This window comes from Lynx rufus, unplaced genomic scaffold, assembly GCF_022079265.1.
Source record: "Lynx rufus isolate CCGP_SWC_20201006 ecotype Redwood Valley unplaced genomic scaffold, mLynRuf1.p SCAF_16, whole genome shotgun sequence".
NCBI lineage: Eukaryota > Metazoa > Chordata > Mammalia > Carnivora > Felidae > Lynx > Lynx rufus.
In genome coordinates, this window is record NW_025814830.1 from 1,753,277 (window position 1) to 1,770,597 (window position 17,321).

General features: G+C 37.9%; 2 protein-coding genes across 2 annotated transcripts in view; one reads left to right on the forward strand and one right to left on the reverse strand.

The window, feature by feature from the left end:
- Positions 1-17,321, reverse strand: part of LOC124510813 (zinc finger protein 160-like) — a 339,108-nt gene that overhangs the window by 121,288 nt on the left and 200,499 nt on the right. The window lies entirely within an intron of this gene.
- Positions 925-16,473, forward strand: LOC124510818 (zinc finger protein 677-like). Its single transcript, XM_047077479.1, has 4 exons — positions 925-1,018; positions 3,381-3,442; positions 9,099-9,252; positions 13,433-16,473. The coding sequence occupies exons 2-4, from the start codon at positions 3,428-3,430 to the stop codon at positions 15,415-15,417; spliced, it is 2,154 nt and encodes a 717-aa protein (XP_046933435.1). The 5' UTR covers positions 925-1,018; positions 3,381-3,427; the 3' UTR covers positions 15,418-16,473.

A 17,321-nucleotide genomic window follows, 5' to 3' on the forward strand; every position in this document is an offset into this window, starting at 1 on the left:
TTCTCCCTGAGTAAACTTTTCTTAAAAATCTAATTTTCAAGCATAAAATAGTCTTCTAAAGTAACTGAGAACAAAGTTTTTTAAAAATTGCAATTGCAATGATATTTGGCAACTAAGGAGCTTAATCAATATACAGGTGCAATCTGGTAGTTCTGAAAGGCGTTTGGATTTATAATTCATCTCGAGAGGTGTAGATTCGAATATCAAAGAGAGAAAATTGATGAGCACCCACAGAGGCAGAAATGTTTGTTCCTTTAAAACAACAAGCCGCCCTCCACCCCCCACAGCCCAGGGCCCAGCGGTGAACGCCAGGGAAGGCAGTCCAGCAAACGGGGAGCAGAAGTGACAATTCAGTGCAAAGCTCTGATGGGGAGTTAGTACCAAACTGCACATTGTCCACAGAACAGTTTTGCATTTCGCAATGTAGCGTCCATCACCGACACTGACCACCCCGGCTTTTGCTGCATTAAATAAGGAGCTGTCCCTGTCCAAGTCTCAGTCGCCCCTCAAAGACCCCAGGTCACAGGTTCCCGCACAGCTCCGCCTCACTAGCCGGAGCGCGTCTCCACCGCTGGCTACAAATGTTTCCCAGGGTACTGAGATCAACTTGTCAAATACCACCACTCCCAACAGAAGCGGCCCACCCTTCCCTAACGTTGTACCCAGGCTGGATGCGAACGACACCAGCGAGATTGGAATGAATCCAAAAGCGGAACCCGAAACCGCCGGTCTGCAGGACAGAGGACCAAATGCCAGGCGAAGGACGGTGCCGGAGACGAGACCCGGCTCGCCCAGGCCCCCGCCAGCACCCGCCTCTTCCTAGACAGCTTCGGCCCCACCCCGAGATCGCCCCGCCCGTTCGTCTCGACGCACGCGCATGCGCGCCTTTCTGCAGACCCGGAAGTGGATCCCGCGGAGCAACGATCGAGGTGGCGGGAGTGAGTCTCCATTTTTCTGTATCTTGCCCTGGAGGCGTTCTTAGTCCCCGCCTCCACATCCAGATTTCGGGGATCGCCTGGTAAGGTAGAATCCTTGAACCCTCTCACCCCTCTCGCTGGGAGTTCGTCCCTTTCGCCTTCGCGGCGTTACCGTAAAACGTTTCGATCCCAGTCGCTCGGTGCGGGTCCCGGGTGTCCGCGTCGTTTCTGGTTAAAATCACTCTGAGGCAGGTTCGGGCCAAGCCTTTCTGCCTCTGGCCCTTGCAGACCCCAGTCGCCTTGCCAGTCGCCTTCCTGCTCAGAACCTTTCTCTGACTCCCGAAACTCCCCCCTCCCCTCAACCGCGTCCGGTACAGTCGTCACTAGGAAGGTGGATGCAGGCCCTTCGCCCCGCCTCGGGGAGGGCATAGTGGGGACAGAGATGGCAGGGGAAGACGCAGGAATCTGCGGAGTTAGAGGGTCATCGGAAAGTGTGGGGAGAAAGAACGGTGGGGATTCAAACAAAGGCTGCCACAGAGTAGGGTGAAACTTTTGGAAGAGGAATAGTGAGGGAGGGAAACGGAAATGGACTAAAGGACAGAAGAGAAACAAGGACACAGAGAGACTTATTCAGAGAACAAAACATGTAGTGATCTCAAAGCACGGGACCCAAACGCTAGTGAGTACAGAAGATAGTAAGTTGTGAAGTACTGATTTGTGGCTCTATGATCTTGTTAATCTAAAATTTGGTAAATTTTTTCAGTTGTGCAGAAGAAAATGAGAGTTGTGAAACCTGGTGTTTGAGGCAACTGCACTTTCTAAGTATTGCATCGGAAGATAATTCCATTTGCAACCCCTACTCATCTAGAGGGCAGAGGTCTAGCTCAGTCAGTCAATGGGGAAGACTTTCTGTAACCACATGGTGCTTTATACAGTGGCCATTATTAACAGTACTGTTTCTGTCCCCCTTTTTTTCTGTGGCTCATGGCATTCTTTTTAAACTTGATGTTATCCCCACACTTGTTTTATCTTTAATCTCAGAATCCATTGGCTATCTTTTTAATTTCCAAATTATTTTACCTCTTAATTTTATTGTTCAGATTATGAGTTTTACTTTCTAACCTATCATATATTGGAAGTATTCTGGATGTCTGTTAAAGAACTTTATAGTATTTCATTACACATCCGTTAAGGATGTTGATAATCTCTTAACACTCAAAACCTAGTTTAGCCAGTTAATTTAATATTCAACAGTTCTCTTCTTCCCCTAAGGTATCTTTTAAATTACCAAATGCTGAGCCAAAATCTCCAACTAAATAGATGTTCCCCTCAAGTCCCCTCTGCCTTCTCTGTACAGATGTTGAAGGGTGGTCTGGATTGATATGGAACTTTGTTCCAGCAGTGCTCATCTGTTCATAATACAGAGATTGCTCAGAGCTCATCCCCACAGGTGACCCTTTTTCATGTTTTCCAGGACTAGTAACTATTTGTAATTTCATATAGGTTTTCTGGAAAAGAGGAATTAAATGCTTGGGTTTGGTTAAACCCATGAAAGAGAAGCTTCTCTTGTTCAGGAATATGAACAGTAATCTGGAATTAGGATAAGCCCTTTGTACTTAAACCTGTCCAGACCACCTTTTCAGAATTTACTTACACACAGTTCTGCTCACTCTACTCAGATTTCGTAAGGCTAACTTGGTCAAATTACTCCCCTTTGGAGTGCACCCACCTGTAACGTGAGATGATAGGCCAAGAATTCTGAACCTGGGCTAATAAGATCCCTGAAATGATTTTCAGAATTGGGTGTGTGTTTGTCTTTGGCCATTTTCTAGGAGAGGGTGTGCAGTTATCATTAGAGTTTACAGTGTGGTCTAGTTCCAAAAATAATGAAAACTACTAAGAAAGAGGCAGGAGCATAGTCTTAGAGACAGGGATATGCCTCTGTCAGCTCCATCCTCTCTGTGTATCCTGGCTAAATCTTAAACATTTGATCATGTCATCTTTTGACATTAAACCCTTTTACAGGCTTCCCATCACCATCAAGACAAAGATCTAGATTCTCAGTATGGCTACCAGGGAGCTCTGGAGCTGGGGTGACCCTTAAGAGTTATTCCAAATTGATGGCATGGACAGGCGTCTGTATCCTGCATCAACCATTCCTTGGATGCTGGCTGCCTAGGGAGGAGCCAAGAACTTGAATGAAGCAATTCCTTTTGGTCAAGTGCCGGGATAACGTAGACTGTGGAGTGTGTTGGTTTCAGCAGCGGGGAGGGCTTTCTGAAGGAATGGGTGAAAAATGCACCTGTTGGACTCCATATAAGACTTTATTGTCCCTGCATCCCTCCTGTTGCAATGGGCAGCAAAGAACTCTTTCTCCCACAGTGAGGTTCTCTCTATGTATTGTGGCAGAGGAAGGGGTTATGTTGATTCCAAACATTAAACAACATATCTTTTGCCACACAGTATAACCTTACCTGAGAAAGAAGACCAGAAGAGGGAAAAAAGGAGGAATGGCTCTTTTCCAGGTAAAAGTCATATTTTTCACTGATTGTTCTTTTTCCTAAAATGTCACACTTTGGACTCATTAATCTTCTCTGTCTCCATAGTATCCTGCCTGAATTATTTACTGACACCCACGGCCTTCTCCCTATTTCCTCTCATCTCCATGTAGATTCCATCTCACTGTGACCCAGTGACATGGCACTTGGGAAGACGCTCCTTTTAGGTGGTCATCCTGTGAGGGATTTTCTCCGCAGGCAGGAACTGGAGATGGGGAGTAGGCTCTGTGGTGTCCATGAGGTTGGGCAGTAAGGATTCTTCACAGACCCCTTCTGGATGCCCTTCAGCTCATATAAACCAGAATTAAAGAGATTACTATTATGTAAGTAATGTGTTAGCATGCACAAGTACCTGAGAAACCCTGAAAAATAAGACAACTAATGGGGGAAGTTTGCTTGTCCAATTTCATAATGCCGTTTGACGTTAAACAAGGGAATCAGTGTGCTTCTGACTACAAAACATTAATATTTTGGAATAGAATGGGAAGTTCAAAGTAGGAATAAGGAATAGAGAGGGTGTTTTATTTAATTAACATGATTAGTTTTATTTTTTTGTTTTGTTTTTTTATTATTTTTTTTAATACATGAAGTTTATTGTCAAATTGGTTTCCATACAACATAATTAGTTTTAAAGTGTAGAATCAACCTATTTCTCTAACACTAAGTGTTCCTTGAATTATTTATAGCACATCCATCTCAAAAGACCATCTCAAAAGAGTACCTTTAGGAACTCTTACACCATACATCTTTTAGATAAAAATGTTTATAACTTAACCAGACATAGGAGCAGAACTTTCTGTCATCAGAGAGGCTGATGCTCAATTTTCATTTTATAAATTATTGTTAAATATTGTTATTTTTATATTTTTCTATTAAACTCCCCTAGAATATGTATTTTTGTGGTTCATTTCCACACAGGTATGTATTCTGGAAACTAAGAAGTAAAATACCTCCTTCGCTGTCATATCTTCCACCATCAATGATTGTCTTCATCAGGAAGTGGTGTTCTCTTTAGTGCAGATCTTCTAAAAATGCATTTATATATTATAATGTGATTTTAGAAAATATTTTTCTGTAAATGTTTTATCACATTTTCTGCAAATTTGAAATGTTTACATATGTTATGTTTGGATGTTGTTTTCATGTTAGTAAACATAGAGATAACTGCTTTTTTTAGATCCTCATTGGAACATTCTGTAAGTGAAGATATGTGAGTCCTTTACAATTTCTTACTGTTACAAAGAATGCCATGGTTGCTGCTTCTGAGCAGGCCGACTTCACTACAGACTTCTAAAGATATCTTATGATTCTGCACCTTAAGCATGATTACCAGATTAATGATGGTCTTTCTGAGGAGACAGAGATGTTCCACTTACTAAATAAAGATTTTAAATCAACTGTCTTGAACATCCTCAGCTAAAGGAAAACATGGAAGAGAACTAAGAAGTAGGGAAACAGTGTTTCAACAAATAGAAAATATCAGTAAAGAGACAAATTATAGTAAAGGGAAGGAATAGAAATTCTAGAGTTGAAAGAGTATAAACACCAAAATTAGAAATTCACTAGAGGGTTCATTAGCAGATGGGCAATCAGAATAATCAGTGAACCTAAACATCGATTAACTGAAATTATCAAGCAGAAGAAAGGGGGAAAAAAGCTGAATAAAAGGGGAAAAAAAGAAGAAAAATGACCAGAGACTAAGAAACCTTTATGATACTATCAAGAATACTTATATACATATAATAGGAGTCCCAGAAGAAAAGGACAGAGAAAAAAGGTACAGAAAGAATATTTGAAGAAATAAGACCTAAGGGAAAAAAAAAAAAAAAAAAGAAATAAGACCTGAAAACCTAATTGTATCAAAAACAACCTACATATTCAAAAAACTCAATGAACTTCAGCTCTGACAGGTGCACCGAGATCCCTGGCAGTCACATAATCAGTCAAATTTTATAAGACAAAAAAGAGAACGTGGAAAGCAGCAAGACAGAAAAACTTCTCGCATACAGGGATTCTGAATACGTTTAATGGCCTGTTTCTCATCAGAAACTGTGGAGGCCAGGAAGCATTCTCATGACGTATTTAAAATTTGAAAGATTAAAAAAAAAATCTATGAGGAATTCGTTATCAGGCAAACTATGCTTTAAAATTGATAGCGTAATTAAGAGCCTCCTACATGAACAAAAGCAGGTGGAGTTCACACTTACAGACTCAGCCTACGTGAAATACCAAATGGAGTTCTTCAGGCTGAAATGGGTAGTAATTAGTGGTACATCACTAATAATAAAGAACACTAGTAAAGGTAACTATGTAAGTAAATACAAAAGCCAGTATTATATATTTGTTTTCTAAGTCATTTTTTCCTATGTGTCTTAAAAGACAAATGTGTAAAACAATAAGCAAACCTGACTTTGAGTGAGTGAAACATCTGTTCATTTGTTATAAAGTAGTTTTGACAGTAACATAAAGGGAGACTGTATAGCAGCAGTTGTTGTATGCTATTAAAGCTAAGTTAATATCAACTAAACTGTAAACTGTAGTTCCCAGGATATCCACTCAAAAAATAACTCGAAAATAGACAAAAATAAATACAAAGGCAATCAAAATGTTACGCACACAATAGACACCAAAAGAAAGGAGGAATTATGAAAGAAAATAGACATACAAACAGCAGATGTCAGAAGTATTTCTTACCAGTTGTAATTTAAAATATGCATAGATTAAACTCTTTAATAAAAGACAAAGGAATTGAGTTTTAAAAATGATTCCACTCTATGTCTATAAAAGGTTCACTTTTTTAAAGTCTTTATTTTTATTTTGAGAGAGAGGTTGAGTGAGGGAGTGGCTGAGACAAGGAGAGAGAGAATCTTAAGCAGTCTTCACACTGTCAGCACAGAACCAAATGCAGGGATTGAACTCATGAACTGTGAGATCATGACCTGAACTGAAATCGAGAGTCATATGCTTAAGCGACTCAGCCACCCAGGTGCTCCAAGGCTTACTTTAGGTACACAAATAGGTTGAAAGTGGAAAGATGGAAAAAGATACTCCATGCAGATAGTAATGAAACCTAGCTGGGTAATTATACAGATATCAGCCCAAATAGAGTTTAAGTTGTAAAATTGTTATCAACGATGTGGAAGGACCTATACTGAAAAAAGGGCTGATCCATCAGGAAGATAAAACAAGTATAAGCAATATGTACATGGAAGCAAAGCCCCCAAATTTTTGAAGCAACCATTGAGGAGATGGTTCTATAGTAGTTGGAGACCTCAATGCTCCCTTTTTTTAAATAATGCATAGAACAACCAGCCATCAATAAGAAAAGAGTGAGCAATGCTGTAAACCAGCTAGGCTCCGCAGACACATACAGAACACTGCATCCAACAAAAACTAAAAATTAGGAGTAGAAAGGAACATGCTCAGTCTGAAAAAGTGTATTATTAAAATTCCATGGCTAACTTCATACTCAATGAAAAGCTGAAAACTTCCCCTTAATATCAAGAACAAGTGTGACTCATTTTGCCACCACATGTCAACACTACTGGAAGTTCTAGCCAGAGAAAACACAGAAGAAAAATAAATACAGTATGTCAAAATTGGAAAAGAAATCGAACTATCTTTATTCATAGTATACATGATCTTCCACTTAGAAATAAAGAATCCTTAGACTTAGAATGAATTCATTGAAGTTACAAAATACAATATCAACACTCAAATTTAGTTGTATTTCTTCTGTACAGTAGCAATCAACAAATGGAAAGTAAGTAAACAATTCCATTTACAAGAGCAAGGAAATGAATAAGTTTAACCGAGGAAATGGAAGATTTATATACAGTGAAAACCAAAAAGTTGCTGAGGAAAATTAAAGAAAACTTAAATGTCAAGATATCCAGTGTTTGTGGATTGGAAGACTGTAAAATGTGAGTCCTCCTCAGAGCAGTATAAAGTAATACAGTCCTCAGCAAAATCCCAGCAGCGTTTTTTGCCCAAATGGGAATCCTGATTCTAAAACTCATATTGAATTGGTAAGGATGCCACATAACCAAAATAAACATGAGAAAGAACAAAATTTGAGGACCTACAATTCCCGACATCAAACCTTCTACAATAACTTGGAGTAATCAAAAGTATAATTGCATCATAGGCTAGAAATATTGATCAAAGCGATAGAACTGAGTGTCCACAAATAAACCCATACGTCTATAATCCATTGCTTTTTTACAAGTGTGTCAAAAACAGTGGAAAAAGAATAGTCTTATAAATCGTACAACTAGTTGTGTGAGAATGAAATTGAAACTACCTTGTGCCATATAAGGAAATCAATTCAGAATTAACGATTAAATGTAAGAGCTAAAACTATAAAAGTCTTAAGTGAAAACATAGGGGTAAATCTTTAGTACCTTAGGGTTGGCAGTGGATGTTTACACATGACCCCAAAAGCAAAAGAGAAAAAGACAAAGTAGATAAATTGGTCATCATCATAATTAATCATGTCTGTGCATTGAAGGACATTATCACATAAATGAATTGGTTTACTTAATGGGAGGAGATAATTTGCCAATCACATATCTACTAAGGGTCTAGAACCTAGAATATAAGAACGTATACCTTATACATTTCATTATACATTAACATGTACAATATATGAAGAACATATACAAATCAACAACCAAAATACAAAGAACCCAACTTAAAAAATGGTCAAAGGATTTTAATAGCCATTTCTCCATAGAAGATACACAAAGGAAATAAGCACATGAAGAGATGTTCAGTGAAAGGAGTCATTAGTAAAATGCATATCAAAACCACAATGAGATATCATTTCACACCCACTAGGATGACTATTGTAAAACAACAACAAAAAAAAGTGTCTGTAAAGAGGTGGAGAAATTAGAATCATGACACACCGTCTTAGAAAGTAGCTGCTGTGGAAAAGAGTGTGGCAGATTCTTAACAAAATTAAACCACGTGACCCAGTAATTACACTTCTAGGTATTTATATAACCAAAAGAATTGAAAACAAATATCTAAGCACTTACTTGTACTCGAAAGTTCATAGCAACTTACTAATACTAGCCAAAGTTGATAACAACGAAATGCCCATCAGTAGTTGAGTGAATATGGTCTAGTCCTGCAGTGGAATACTCTGCAGCCAGAAGAAAGGAAATGTACCACTGATACATACTATATCATGGATGAACCCCAAACATTATTCTAAGTGAAAGAAGGCAGATGCAAAAGGTCACATTTTTGATACCATTCCATTCACATGAAAAGTCCAAAATCGATAAATCCATAGAGACAAAGCATTAGTGGTTGCCAGGGACTGGGCAATAGGAAGCACCTGTGAATGGGTAAAGGCTTTCCTTTGGGGATGATGAAAATGTTTTCAGTCTAGACAGAGGTGATGTTTGTGCAACATTGTGAATGCACTAAATGCCACTGAATGGTACTTTAAAATGGCTAATTTTATGTTAACTGTAGCTCATCAAAATTATTTTACACGGAAAGGGAACACTCACTCCAGCCTAATCGGCCTTTACACATCTCTGCTTCTCTAATTTTGTGTCAAATAAGAACACTTTCCCTGTCCACTTGGTGAAGTGTCTTTTCTTTTCAGGGACGGTTGACATTCAGGGATGTAGCCATAGAGTTCTCTCAGGAGGAGTGGGAATGCCTGGACCCTGCTCAGAGGGTCTTGTACAGGGATGTGATGTTGGAGAACTACAGGAACCTGGTCTCCCTGGGTGAGGATAACTTCCCTCCAGAAGTCGGTAATTACTTTTTATGTCTTTGCATTTTCTACTGAGAGCCACTGTTTTGATCATAGGAGTTTCAAATTCCTGTTCTTAAGGGAGTGATTGCAGCTGTTTTGATTGAGAATGGAAAGACTTCATAATGTGGCAAATGGATTCTAACTTCGTTTTCTTCAGAAGTTCTGCATTCCTGCATGTTTAGTTGGGAGGTGATGACAGGCACTGGATGTTATATGTAAGTGATGAATCACTAATTACTACTGAAACCAATATTATACTATATGTTAACCAACTAGAATTTAAAATCTGGGAGTTTGGGAAATAGGATTTAAAAACCCTTAAATTCTTAGTAAAGTCAACTCTCATTGACATCTTTAAAGATAAGGCTCAGAGAGAAGTTATTTAAAGTTGGGGGAAAAAAGGAAACCTTATAGTCAATTTTCATAAATATCTGATTCTGTGGTCTTACCCTTGTGCTTTTGGTTAGTCGTTCTTGGAAAAGAACCAGATCTCTGCATTCCTACAATAATCCTTAAGCATTCTGGCAGTTAGCTGATTAATTTTCGAAATACGTTTTACACCCACATAAAATGAATGTCGTTTTTTCTTTGCGAACAAAGAGCTGGGAATGTATTCTTGAAGAGCAAAGCAGATCATGTTCTGTTTTTCTTTATAAATGGAAATCTCTTCTTGAGCTGAATATCATCTCCATTTTGAAAGAAAGGAAAGATCCCAGGACTGTGGAAAGTGAACTGAATATATGGGAAAATCCAGACAGGTGGGAATGTGTTGGGATGTGAGCACAAGTCAGAGCTCAGATGGGCACAGAGTAAGCAGCTCCAGTAAACATTGTTTGGGAAGGATCTGTGGGAAAATAAAAGTTTATTTCTTAGGAGCTTTCAAAGGAAATCCCCTGCCACCCCCTACACACTTCTCATTCTGTTATTCAGATGAGTAAGTCAAATATGTACAAGGTTAAACTCCAACTTTTAGAACCTATAACACAGTTACCTGGCCTCTCTGACCATACTGGTTCTGAGCTTTCAGAGGGACTGGGATGGCTGTCCCTAAGGAGTCTTTTCCCTGATCTCTCTTGGTTCTCATTCCATACAGGTCAAAGCTGAGGCCTCTGTAGTGCAGACCCCAGGACCTATTCACTTTCCATTTCCATTTTGTATCCTTGGGAGAACTTCTAAGGAGACAAACAAAATGTAATCAATGTCTAATAAAGTAGAGCTAAAGTTTATCTCTTTCTTTCCTGGGCCATCCTGGCTTCTTGAGGTCTGGTGCTTTTGCATTAATTAGGAGGAAGTCGTGATGTGGATAATTCCAAAAAGTGAAATTCCAAAATTAGATGTAATTTACATATAGCACAGCTTAACTGATATCTCTAGTTAGCTTTTCTATTGAAAAAACCTGTATTATTCCATAGATATTTATTGTATTCTTAGTATACAGAAAGTACCATATTGATACATATATATATGTATGTATATATATATATATTTTTTTTTTTCCTGCAGGAGGGGGGAGTTGTTTTAAGAACTCGACGCAGCAGCAATTTTTGTTTTGTTTTTAAGTAATCTCTGCACCCTTTTGATCCCTTCACCCATTTGTGCCACCATCCCCTCAACTTCCTGCCTCTAGTAACCACAAATATGCTCTCTCTAAGAGGGGTTGTATTGTTTTTTTAAGATTCCACATATAAGAGAAATCATACTGTCTTGGTCTTGTACTCATTCTACTTGGTACAGTTTCCTCAAGGTCCGTCCCTTTTGTCACAAATGGCAAGATTCTACTCTTTTTTATGGCTGGATAATGTGTCATATACACACATCTTTATTTACCCAGAAATGGACATTTAGATTGTGTCTGTATCTCAGCTATTGTAAATAATGCTGCAGTGAACATTAGAATGTTTCTATCTTTTTGAGTTAGTATTTTGATTTCTTCAGATAACTACTCAGAAGTAGAATTAGTGGATCACACAGTAGTGTGTGGCCACACCAATTTTGGCTCCAACCAATAGTGCACAAATTCTCCACCCATCACCAACACTTGTTTATTTCTTGTCTTTTTGATAATTGACATTCTAAGAGGTGTGAAGTGAAACCTGATTGTGATTTTGATTTGCATTTCCTTGATGATGAATGATGTTGAGCATCTTTTCATGGTCCTGTTGGCCATCTCTAGGTCTTTGGAAAATGTCTATTCAGATCTTCTGCCCATTTCTTAAATTGGGTTATTTGAGCATTTTTGGGTAATATTTTAGATTACCAGTCCATTATCAGATACATGATTTGCTAATATTTTCTCCTATTCAGTAGGTTCCCTTTGTATTTTGTTGAAAAGGTGTTCTTTTGCTGTGCAGACACTTTTTAGTTTGATGTAGTCCCACTTACTTTTGGTTTTGTTGATTTATCTTTTGGTGTCAACAGTCAAAAAAACAAAAACAAAACCATCATTCCCGGGATCTGTGTCAAGGAGCTCTTCCTATACCCCTATCTTATAGGAATTTTATGGTTTAAGGTCTTAAGTTTAAGTCTTTAATGCATTGTGAGTTAATTATCGTGTATGATGTCAGACAGTGGTCCAGTTTCACTCTTTTGCCTGTGGCTGTCCAGTTTTCCCAAACCATCTATTAAAGAGATTGTGCTTTCCCCATTGTATAGTCTTTTCTCCTTTGTTGTAAATTAAGTGACCATCTGTGTGAGTTTATTTCTGGGCTCTATTTTGTTTTGGTGATCTATGTGTCTATTAGATTTATGCTAATACCACACTGTTTTAATTACCACAGATTTGTAATCAGGGTGTTGAAATCAGGGAATGTGATGCCTCCAGCTTTGTTCTTCTTTCTCAAGATGCTTTCACTTTGCAGGGTCTTTTGAGGTTCCATACATATTTTAGGATTTCTCTGTTTCATGTGTAGGTTTTTATGTGGACATAAATTTCAACTTATTTGTGTAAATACCAAGGAGTGCAGTTGCTACATCACATTTGAGAGTATGTTTAGTTTTGTAAGAACGTGCAAACTGTCTTCCAGACTAGTGCACCATTTTGCATTCCCACCAGCAATGAATGAGAATTCTTATTGGTCCACATTCTCACTAGTATTTGTGTTAGTGTTCTGGATTTTGGCCATTCACCTAAATGTGTAGTGATAACTCATTGTTACATATTTACCTCAGTTAAATTTATGACTTTTTTTAAAAAACATTTTTGAGAGAGAGCATGATTTGGGTAGGGACAGAGAGAGAGTGAGAGAATCCGAGGTAGGCTCCAGTCTCAGAGCTGTCAGCACAGAGCCCGACATGGGTTTCAAAACTAAAAACCATGCAATCATGACATGAGTCAAAGTCGGACCTTCGAACGATTGAGCCACCCAGGCCGCCCCTATGGCATTCTTTAAACTGAGTGTTTTTGATATCTTGAGAACGTATTTTTTTAAGTTACTGCTTTAGTCAGAGGGATATCATTAACTTGATTTGTCATAGGTTTTTAAATAATGATACATTATTTTTGTGAGCTTGTGTGTCTCAGTCAGTTAAGCGTCTTGACTCTGGATTTTGTCTGAGGTCATGATCTCACAGTTCCTGATTTCGAGTCTGGCATTGTGCAGTGTGCTTACAGTGTGAAGACTGCTTGATATTCTCTCTCTTCCTGCCCCTCCCGTATTCACAAGCTTGCTCTCGCTCTCTAAGTGAATAAACTTAAAAAAAAAAAAATTCTTGTACATGTCTCCTGGAACATGTATCTATTATATAATTCTTTTGATTATATACCTGGAAAAGGAATTCGTGGGATATTTAGTTTGATAATTTTTAGAGCAAATACTGAAATAGATGTAAGCCTACAGTCTTCTTATAATACCATACTGTCTCCCTGTTGAATGTTTTCTACTGTTACTTCATACCCGTAGTATAAGTTCTTACAGAATGAGTCACTATTATGCCTGTTGCTAAATCAGTTCCTTTTTCTAACATCAGGCTTTAAACTTATAACACAATCATATTCCCATAGATGTGCAAGTACAAGCACTGTCCCCACATTTATAGAAAGAAAACTTAAAAACATTGTAAATAACAATAGTGTTTGAAGTCTATGCTTGAGAAACTTCCTGTATTCATTATAAAATAATATTTTGGTGTTAATTATGGAATTTAGTATAAAATATTTACCTTCCAATTCTATTTGATAGGGAGTTCTGCCGGATTTGCAATCAAGGAATTATCACCAATACAGGACATTAATAAAGGAGAATTTTACCACTTAGTGATATTGGAGAGAAATGAAAGTCATGACATCAAGGATTTTGATCTCAAGGGAGTCTGGGAAAATAGGCATGAGTTTGAAAATCACTGGGGACATGATGCAAGAAATTACAAAGAAGTGCCTTTGACCCATAACAAAAATGTCACATGGAGAAAAGATCAAAAACTTAATCAGCCCTCAGTCACTCTTCCTCAAAAGCAGTGTGCTTCTGTAAGAAATAATACATACCTGTATTTCATGGATTATGAGCCATTTGTAAGGAATGTATTAAAAATGGACAATAATAGAAGTGGTGCTGGAAACCAGTACATAGACTGCTTGGAAAATAGAATTGGATTAAGTTTGCAGGCACATCTGGCTGAACTCCAGAGATTTCACAGTGAGGAGAAAATGTATGAATGTAATCCAACTGAGAAGTCTGTCAGCAATGGTTCCTCAGTCTCACCACTTGAAAGAATTCCTCCCAGGACCCAAAACATTTGGAATAAGTCTAGGAAGATTTTTAAATATCGTTTGTTACCTGCACAAGACAGGAAAGCACACACTAGAGGAAAATCTTACAAATGTAATGAATGTGGGAAGGTTTTTAGCAAAAGCTCAAACCTCATGAGTCATGAAAGAATTCATTCTGGACAGAGACCTTATAAATGTAATGACTGTGGCAAAGCCTTTACGGAGCACTCACATCTTACTCAACATAAGAAAATCCATACTGGAGAGAAACCTTATAAATGTGATGAGTGTGGCAAAGCGTTTAACCAATGTTCGAACCTCACTAGGCATCAAAGAATCCATACAGGAGAGAAACCATATAAATGTAACATATGTGGCAAGGTCTGTAGTCAAAATTCAAACCTTGCAAATCATCAGAGAATGCATACTGGGGAGAAACCTTACAAATGTAATGAATGTGGTAAGGCTTTTATCCAACGTTCACACCTTTGGAGTCATGAGAGAATTCATACTGGGGAGAAACCTTACAAATGTAATGAATGCAGCAAAGCCTTTGCTGAGCGTTCAAGCCTTACTCAACATAAAAAAATCCATACTGGAGAGAAACCTTACAAATGTAATGAGTGTGGCAAAGCTTTTAAACAGTGCTCTCACCTCATTAGACATCAGAATACACATCCTGGAGAGAAGCCACACAAATGTGATGTATGTGGCAAGGCTTTTATCCAGAGTTCTAGCCTTGTAGAACATCAGAGGATTCATACAGGAGAAAAACCGTATAAATGTAATAAATGTGATAAAGCTTTTATCAGACGTTCACACCTCTGGGGTCATGAACGAACTCATACTGGAGAGAAACCTTACAAATGTAGTGAGTGTGGCAAAGCCTTTGCTGAGCGCTCAAATCTTACTCAGCATAGAAAAATCCATACTGGAGAGAAACCTTATAAATGTAATGAGTGTGGCAAAGCGTTTACCCAATTTGCAAACCTTACTAGGCATCAGAAAATACACACTGGAGAGAAACCACACAAATGTAATGTGTGTGGCAAGGCTTTTATCCAAAGTTCAAGCCTTATGGAACATCAGAGAATTCATACAGGAGAAAAACCTTATAGATGTAATAAATGTGATAAGGCTTTTATCAAACGTTCACACCTTTGGGGTCATGAGAGAACTCATACTGGAGAGAAACCATACAAATGTATTGAATGTGGCAAAGCATTTACGGAGCGTTCACATCTTACTCAGCATAAGAAAATCCATACCGGGGAGAAACCTTATAAGTGTAATGAGTGTGACAAAGCTTTTACCCAATTTGCAAAACTTACCAGGCATCAGAAAATACATAATGAAAAGAAACAGTATAAACCTAATATGTGTTGCAGTGCTTTTATTCAAAGCTCAAGCTTTGGAGATCATCAAAGAACTCGTAGGAAAAAGAAACCTTGCAAATAATATGAGCAAGTATTCAACACTTACTTAACATCAGAGATTCCATCACGGAGAGGAACCATATGAAACTAACATATTTGGGAAAGCTAGTAACCAGGGTTCACACTTCACCTGATATCAGAATACAAATCTCTGAAAGGAAGCACACTGAAGAAATGTATGGCAAGGCTTATCCAAAGCTTGTTACACCTTGTGGAACATAAATTTTACCAGAGAATTCTTACAAATGTAATGAGTGTGATCAGGTTTAAAAAATGTATAAATTGGGGAGGGGGGTAAAATAGATGAATGGGATTAAGAGGTACTGACTTGCAGTTATAAAAAAAATGTACAACTCTGCTTTGTGGTCTTGAAAGCATTCACATAACATGGAAGCCATACAAATATGTCAAGGTCTTTACCTCAGGAAGCACCTAAGAATTTATCCTGGACAGAAACATTACACATGTAATGAAGGCGATAATTTCTTTAAGCCAGTTCTCTCAGTAGATTGCAATTAAAGAATTCACACTAGAGGGAACTAGATCTGTTTTGAGGATTAACTATTCTTAGGTATTAAATTCCACAGAAAACAAAAATTATTTAAAACTCATGAGATAATGTATGTCAATGGAACAAGTAGATCTGTGGAAAGACCTAATCGTCTTCTGTTTAGATATTTTGTAAAGATTTTATTTACCTCTCTACACCCAACGTGGGGCTCAAAGTCACAACCCTGAGAGCAAGAGTCATGCTTTTCCATCTGAGCCAGCCAGGAACCTCTATGACGTTTTTTCACTCAGTTATTTAAGGTTTCTTGATGCTACATTATTACTGATAACTTACAATAAGTTTGGAATCCACTGATGTTATACTTTCATTACATGTGTTTCATTTGTCAACCATCGTGGTGGTCTCAGAGAAAGTATGAAAGGAACCTCTTTTATTAGGTGGGGCTTAGTCATACCTATATACCCTGGAAAAACTAGGATGCTGGTTTTAAGGTCTAGAATAGTATATATTTTGGAGCATAAGGAGTGACCAGGAATAAATCTAAAAGCTATTATGTAAATTACCATGTTTTCTGTGGTCACAGCCCCTTCTCTGGATTTGTTGGTATGATTGAGAGCCTTGGTTGATAACTATATGAAAGGGTTATGCTATCAAATATGTGATCGTGAAACACTAGACTGAGACATTGAGACAATGATATTTTCATGTGGGAATGAGGGGTTATTAAGGATGGTATCTATGTTAGAGAAAATGGAGGGGGAATGATGGTCTCTCCCTCTTTTGAAACGTAATAGCTATTATATATCATGGATGAGTAAAAATTAGTCTTAATTTTGGAAACTGAAGAGAAAGTTCTAGAGGACATTTAAATCAAAAGAACCAAAGTAGGGGCACATAGGTGGATCAGTATGTTTAGTATCTGCCTCAATTTCTGCTCAGGGTCATGGGATCAACCTCTATTTTGGGCTTTCCTCTTGAGTGTAGAATCTGCTTACAATTTTCTCTCTCTCTCTCTGTCCCTCTTGCCTACTCATGCTCTTTCTAAAAAACAATAAGTAAATAAATAACCCAAGAGTATGCTTGTGAAAGACCCAAATTTGGCCACTTAAAATGCATTTTCATACCATTTTATTTAGGGTACCCTATTTCCCATATCTAAGTAAGTAAAATATAAGCTTTTATGTAACCCTGAATGAATCCTGTTCCTTTTATTATCCCAAGTGCATCACACTTCTTTGGGGCATTTCATAATGAACACTAATAAAACATCCTTAGACTCTTAGGTTGAATGTCATCCATAACAATTTTTTTTCATGTTATATTCAAACCTACAGTTTTGGAAATATATGTTGAATTTCAGAGTTACCCACCCATAGCACATCCCAAGTATTTTTGTGGTTCTAATGAAAATACCA

Excerpts from the sequence above, each read along its gene's own strand:
- LOC124510818 (XM_047077479.1), top strand. Across the intron at positions 9,253-13,432 it reads TAACTTCCCTCCAGAAGTCG|GGAGTTCTGCCGGATTTGCA; the intron begins GTAATTACTTTT and ends TCTATTTGATAG.